The sequence below is a fragment of the Aplysia californica genome, unplaced genomic scaffold (assembly GCF_000002075.1).
Source record: "Aplysia californica isolate F4 #8 unplaced genomic scaffold, AplCal3.0 scaffold00559, whole genome shotgun sequence".
Classification (NCBI taxonomy): domain Eukaryota; kingdom Metazoa; phylum Mollusca; class Gastropoda; order Aplysiida; family Aplysiidae; genus Aplysia; species Aplysia californica.
The window spans coordinates 308,610-316,092 of NW_004797829.1; the positions used below are offsets into that span (position 1 = coordinate 308,610).

Sequence of the window (7,483 nt, forward strand, 5' to 3'; positions counted from 1 at the left end):
TGGGTCCGGGATGCCCTCAGCGAGAGCAAGAACCCCTGGAAAGGGGTGAGGACGGGGGAGAGGGAGGCGGGACGGGTCCCGAGTTGGCGCGATCGGGGATGGATATTGGACATCTCATTGCTCGGGCTACGGAGAGGCGCCCGCTGTCGCCTGATCGGGCGGGTCCCCGGGGCTAATTATGGACATAGTAATGAGCTGCTGGAACACAGACGCGAGCTGAATCCCCCGCTAGATGAGGAGAACGAGGCAATTGCTGAGTCGTGGTTGCATTCCTCGTCCCCCCACCCACCTCCTCGCGCGTTTGTCCGTAATCTTTTAACGCCAGCTTCTTTTCAAATAACTGTCCCTTTTTCTGGCAGTGTCCCCCCCCTCCCCGGCCACCCTTTCCAGTCCTTGTAACCCCCCCCCCCTTTTTTTTCACTTCCCCACTCTTACCCCACCACCCCACCCTCTTTGTCGGCCACTGTAACAGCCACTACCATCCAAGTAGCTCCCGCTTTCACAGTTTCAAACCTGTGCATCTCTCTTCGTCTCTGTGGGCCACATCTAAAAAGCCTGGTCTGTTCCCATGGTACGGCATTCTCCTTGTGACCAACAACGCGGACACTCCGGAAATCCTAACTCTTGAAACGAATAGACTGATGTACAAAAAGTGACCTCGGCTTTACGGGATCAATTGACTTTAATTCCGGTGTATTGAAACAGAATTCGGGTGTGTTTGTATCATAGAAATACCGCTTTTGCTGAATTAAAATGTGAAAGTGTGATGAAGTTGGCCGTTTATCTTTTACTGAAACCTCCACGAAAGAGAAGTAATTAAGTCTCACTGCATTTTGTGCGATTCTAGACACAGTCACTTGTGTAGAAAGTTTGAAGAATATTTTTCAATCACTAAATTTGAGTAAGACACAATAAGTTCCCTTTTTTCCGAGGGTGATGTCGTAGATATTTGTTCCTAGGAAGATTACGAAATCAAAATTATCAAAATGGATGAGGCAAAAGAAACTCATCCAGGGTCCGAGCAGTCTCCTGTTGCTGCAGTCATCGAGCCAAAGAAGTCTACAGCCTTTTCTATTAGGGACCTTTTAGGTCTGAAAAGTCATCATCAACAGCAGCAACAGCAACATAGACAGCACCAGTCTTATCATCGCAGCCAAAACGGCAACGAAAATAATGGACAAAAAGATGGCGAATCAACTCTTGATGTTCAACGAGATGAGAATTCTTCGTCTGACTCAAGTTCCTCCAGAATTTCTGTGGACTCCAATGGAAACAACGTGATATTGGTTGAAGACAAACACTATAGACCATTTGAACACGATTCGATTGGGACGAGACATGGCGACCACGAAAGTATAGGAGAAGGGGTATGTGATATCATTAATGAGAAATGTCGTGATGCTTGCGGGAATTCGAAAACGTCACATCTAGAGGAATTGAAAGTTTGCGTAAAATCCCCGGAAACAGCCACTCCCGAGGTATCGGGGTCAAACATATCGGCTGGTATCTTCTCACCTGTAGGGATCTCTGAACTGAAGCCGGCCCGTGCCAGAACACCTGGCGATGTAAGGGACACGGTGGACTCGAGACCGGCCAGGGAACAACATCGGCTCAGTTTGATGTCCATGGGTGTCCGGAGTTCTCAGGGTGTCATGGGGGTTAGTGACCACTCCCTGGAAAATGACCCCAGGTGGCGTGGGGCTAGGATGGACGCTATCCATGGACAACACAGCGGTCAGCAAATGATCAATTTTAACATCTTTTCAACCGGGCACGGGAATAGAGATCTCTTCGGATGCGCTGGTAAGCTTGGCTTTATAGATGGTGTCTAATCTTGTTTAACCTGTCACAATATTTTAAAATAAAGTGGGTAAAAGTAGCCTATATCTTTTTAAGTATGTTGTTGTTTTTCGTCAAAGAAAATGACATATATTTATAATTATATATCATACTTGCAGAGGCATATAGATTAACAAGCTGTTCACGTGTTTTTACTCCATAATAATTTGAACAATCATTAATCACAGAGCTATTTTATACGCCCCACCTGTACTGGGAAAACTCGTTTATCAATAAACGTTTATTGAAATTAAAGACAAAAAAATGTCATTCTATAGTTGAAAACCGAATAGAATTTATTAATCTATCTGAGCAAACTGTGGACTCTAATAACTAATCCTGTATATACTCACACTGAGGGTATCTGACCTTGGAAGACATGGTTGAGAAATAAACGGATGTATGTTTTCGGCTTACATTTTTTTACGGGACGTTTATTAATCAATTCAAGTTAAATAAAACCCTCAAACAAAGCAACAATAACAACAACCCCCCCCCCTGAAATAATCCCATTTCACTTTCTACTCCCCTTATAAAGAAAACCCCAATAGGTTTTGGAAAGCCAAACTTTTTTTCTGTCACAAGTAGCCTACTTTTTTCTCATCATAATACATGAATGACATCAAACAATCTTTAAGCGCCAGGAAGATTTGATCAATAGCGTTATAGTAATAAGAACATATCAGACTAAAACAAAAGAATAGAAGTTTCATCTTCAAGCGGTAACCTCCAAAAGTAAACTTATGATATGGATTAATGTCGTTTTATATTGTTCATGTGTTCCCATTTTTTCTATTGGGAGATGTCTGTGTACGGAAAAGGTAACCACAAAGCGAGTTTTATTTGTGTGTGTTTTTATTTTGTTGTTGTTGTTGCTGCTTATTTGCTTTATGTTAATTGTTTATTTTGTTGTTATTGTTTTGGTTTTGTTTTTGCTGAGTTTTTTTTATAAACAGAGTAGTTAAGAGTACACCAATCTCTGTTAATACCCGCATTCTCTTCTCCTGTCTTTGCCTCCGAGAAAAGTGCCTGAAGTAATGAATGAATCGAGTCATCTTTATGACAAAGATAGTACTGTATTAGCATATTATAATCAACAGTATTGATATGAAGAGGGTAGAACATACGTGAATTTAAAGAAGCATTTTTTGTAGTTTAAAGGGTTGTTTCTTCACTTGATATTGTCTGCAGACTGTTTTAACTAACAGAGATGCTGTTGGAGCATGGATTTCACCGAGATATTTATTCTTTAGTTATATGAATTTTAAAAACAAATTAAAGTCATATTCAGGTAGAAATATACAAGCAGTATTTACATGTATTTCAGAAATAACCAATAAAAATATCAAAAAAGGTTTTACCTGCGCCCGGGTTCAACGATTAAAAAAAAACCTCAAGACAATATGATTGACTACTGACAGCTTTACGCCACTATCAACCGAATTTTAATAATTCAGGAGGTGGGATACTTTCACATTTCCTTCCAGAGTCGACCTACACTAGTTTGTATATTGCAGGAAAAGGAAAATCGTCGATGAAATAAACTCCCCTATGCGCGTGGAAATGGAACTCCCATCTTCCACGTACTTCAGCGAAGAGTGTAACCATTGCACCATAGACACTAGTCATAACACTGTTGGAGAAACAATAATTACTGACTTTCATAATTCTTTGGTAACTTTTTGAATTGATTATATTTTAACGTTTTCAAAATTATGGGTTTAAGAAAACTCTTTTAAATAAATAATATAATATAATATAATATTTAAGATTTATAAAATATTTCTTTTTCTTTCGACAACGGATATAATATTGTAGTTGCGTACACACCAGAGCAGACTTATTCAGAAACAAAAGTGTCCGAAAGTATTTCATGTATCTCAAATCATCACTAAAACTTAAGCAACAACCTCCAAACGATAAACACTCCTTCCCCGACCCTCAAAATCCCCTGCTCTACTCAAGTAGATAAAAAAAAGCTTCTTGTCCTTACAAGCGTGGTTTTGCTCCTGATGAATTTTCGTAAAGTTTAATAATAATTGTTAACCTGATATTTGACACAATTCGCTCAATCCATCCTTTGTTGTTAATATCTATGAATTCGTCTCCTACTTTTACAGCCACCATCTATCTATCTATCTATCTATCTATCTATCTATCTATCTATCTATCTATCTATCTATCTATCTATCTATCTATCTATCTATCTATCTATCTATCTATCTATCTATCTATCTATCTATCTATCTATCTATCTATCTATGTTTATAAATATCAATCTATGTATCTATCTATGTATCTATATATAATTCAATTCAACAATATACCATATACATTATGAACAAATTAATAAATAAAATGTATTTTTAAAAATGACAAAAATATTTATGTAGTAAAGTTTAAATGTAATCAAATGTGATTGTATTCTGGTTGATGAGGAGCTATTAAGACCATAATTTCCAACTCCTCACAGTCTTCTTTAGTTAGTTCCGACAATATATTATGGCAGCAAAAGCTTACAGACGAACATCTCATGAAGTATTCTCTTTATCCGAGTGTTTATTCATTCAATTGACGAAAAATAATAAAGCTAGGAGAGAGAGAGAGAGAGAGAGAGAGAGAGAGAGAGAGAAAAGAGAGAGAGAGAGAGAGAGAGAGAGAGAGAGAGAGAGAGAGAGAGAGAGATAGAGAGGGAGAGAGGGGGGAGAGAGAGAGAAAGGAAGGAAGGAAGGGGACAAGAAAGACACGGAAAAAAGAATCGCACGAAAAGAGGAAGAAAGGCAGGAAGAATGGGGGGAGACTAAAAAAGCAGACTGAAACAAAGAGACAAAGAAAGAAAGAAAGAAAGAAAGAAAGAAAGAAAAAGAAAGAAAGAAAGACAGACAGACAGAACGTCTGAAAGGCAGAAAGACATCAGAATCAAGAAAGAAAGAAAGAAAGAAAGAGAGAACGAAAAGGGGATGAAAAGGTAAGGAGGAGAGGAAAAAGAGGAATGAATGGAAGAAAAGAAAGCAAAAGAAACAACGATTAGAGAATAAGAAGAAATTAAAGACAGAAAGAAAATAGAGCAGAAAGATAAAGCGAATCAACTGAAAAAGATAAGCAAAGCAGAATGAAAGAGGTTTTTTAAAAGGCAAAAAGGCGGGGGAGGGGGGAGGGTGGAGAAAGGAGGATTGAGGGGTGAGAGAAAAAGGAAGGACAAAATTAGAAAGAAAAAGAAATAGAAGGTGGAAAAAAGAACGGAAGACTGGAGAACAAGACGGAAGAAAAAAGAAGGAAAAAGAAAAGAATAACTTTTCTATCCCAACGTGAATTTTTGTGGGGTACTAGACGAACCTTCAGAATCCATAAGCTTCCTAGTTAATGATTATCACTTGCAACATAGAAAGACAATGTTAGCCATTTTGTTATCAAAGAACACAAATTGCAATATTATAATGCAGCACCATTGCTCACTACACTACATGGAACATTGGTATTTTATTATTGTGTCTTATTTCTTTTTTTTTCTTTCGCTGAAGTCAGCGGGGCCAACCGAAATACATGCCCTTAAAGCAGTTTCACTACCAGTGACTGACATTGTTAAAAAAACCCAAAAAAAACACCTGTGTTCTTTGGCAATGTATTCACCTGTGTCACATCCGTAAAGCGCCCCCCCCCCTTTTATTTTTTTTTAGCTCCCGAGGTCTAGATATCTCTTTCTCTTTCCCTCTTTTTCTCTCTCTCTCTCTTTCGCTCACTTCCCTCCCCCCTCCCCCCGCCTTTCCAGTCTGTCTGTCTGTCTGTCTGTCTGTCTGTCTGTCTGTCTGTCTGTCTGTCTGTCTGTCTGTCTGTCTGTCTGTCTGTCTGTCTGTCTGTTTGTCTGTCTCTTTGTCTCTGTCTCTGTCTCTGTCTCTGTCTCTCTCTCTCTCTCTCTCTCTCTCTCTCTCTCTCTCTCTCTCTCTCTCTCTCTCTCTCTCTCTATCTATCTATCTATCTATCTATCTATCTATTTATCTATCTATCTATCTATCTATCTATCTATCTATCTATTTATCTATCTATCTATCTATCTATCTATCTATCTCTCTTGACAAACGTTGTACATGTCCAATCTCTGCAGTACCAATACCCAAACATTACGCTTTCTCCTGTCCAGTTTCTTCCCGCCCTCCCCTCTGTCATAATTTCATTCGTTTCCTTTCCCAGATAGCGCGGACAAGTCAGGTGTGGAGAGTCCGGTGTTTGAGCATCTGCACCTACCTGGGCAGGGAAAGAAAAAGAAAAAGAAAAGACGTCATAGGTACGGTATCATCACACTGACTATTTGTACATTTGTTTATTTGTTCATTCCTGTGTTTATTTGTTTGGTAGATTGGTTGGTTGGTTGGTTGGTCGGTCGGTTGATTGGTGGTTTTTAGGTTAGTTGATTTGTAGGTTGGTTATTTGGTTTGTTTGTTTGTTTGTTTGTTTGTTTGTTGGTTGGTTGGTTGGTTGGTTGATTGGTGGGTTGGTTGGTTGGGTGGTTATTTTTTTGGTCGGTTATTTTTTTGTTGTTGGTCGGTTATTTGGTTGGTTGGCTGACTGACTGGCGTAACTCAGACACCCCGAGACAAAGTTGTGGCCAAACTGAAACATGGAGAAAAGCAAGACCTGGAGTTGAAGTAACGGAAGAAAAGCATTAGAGAGCAATGATCCCCCCCCCCCCTTTTCCATTTTTCATATGCAATCCCATTTTGAGTACCTGGTTCCCCCTTCACCTTGAAAATGAAAAAGAGAAACAAACCTAAACAGGAAATACAGTTGTAGCAAATGAAAATAAGCAAAAATAAACTAGTTGAAAAAATGCAAATATAGAGACCAAAAATTGATGTTGCCCCCGCTCCCTTTGCCCCCTTTCCGTTCCCTTAGTAGCCTTTTCTCCCCGAATAAAAAATTAAGATTAAAACAAGAAAGACGATAACTTCCAACTTATAGCAATTTTTATACGTGCTCACCACATGATAAGAACACAAGCTTGACAAAGATAATCGTCTCCAAGTAAATCATGACTCTCAAGAACTTTTACCAAATAATTGAATAATTGATAATCATCCTCTTTTAATTTGATGAATTTTTGTGCGTGGAAAGCTTTCCCTTCTGTAGGCGATTAATTTAACTCTTTATCAGTTCACGTGTATGTGTATGTCCGTCTCTGGATCGGTTTGTCTTCTAGTGAAATACGATATTATAACCACTGTGCGGGTTTAGGGTTCATGTACATTCACATTGATGGGCCGATTTAAGCCCTGTGTGGATAGTTCAATCTACCTATCTACTTAAATAAAGATCTAGTATACTTTTTTCTTACATTGTTATATAAATTTTTTAAAAATAAGACAAAGACCAATTTTTTAAAACAACACTTTTAATGATTCTCCTTCGGAAATTTGGGTTAAAATAGCAAGCGTAGAACATTCCTAACGTGATTCAGTTTAGATCTACTACAACGTAATATGATACGCAGTATCAGATTAATACTAATAACTTAACAATCTTGACATTGCACGTCGCTAACGAAGATTGCCCTGATTCCTATTCAGTTATTGTGTATGTATGTATGTATGTATGTAAGTATGTATGTATGTAAGTATGTATGTATGTATGTATGTATGTATGTATGTAT

At 38.5% G+C, this 7,483-nt stretch overlaps 1 protein-coding gene across 1 annotated transcript in view; it reads left to right on the forward strand.

Moving 5' to 3' along the window:
* Positions 1-424: 424 nt before the first annotated feature.
* Positions 425-7,483, forward strand: part of LOC101864477 — a 17,768-nt gene continuing 10,709 nt past the window's right edge. Inside the window, exons 1-2 of the mRNA XM_035972025.1 lie at positions 425-1,803; positions 6,028-6,196. Coding sequence (XP_035827918.1) covers positions 987-1,803; positions 6,028-6,196 — 986 coding nt within the window. The 5' untranslated portion in view covers positions 425-986. The remainder of the gene's footprint in view (positions 1,804-6,027; positions 6,197-7,483) is intronic.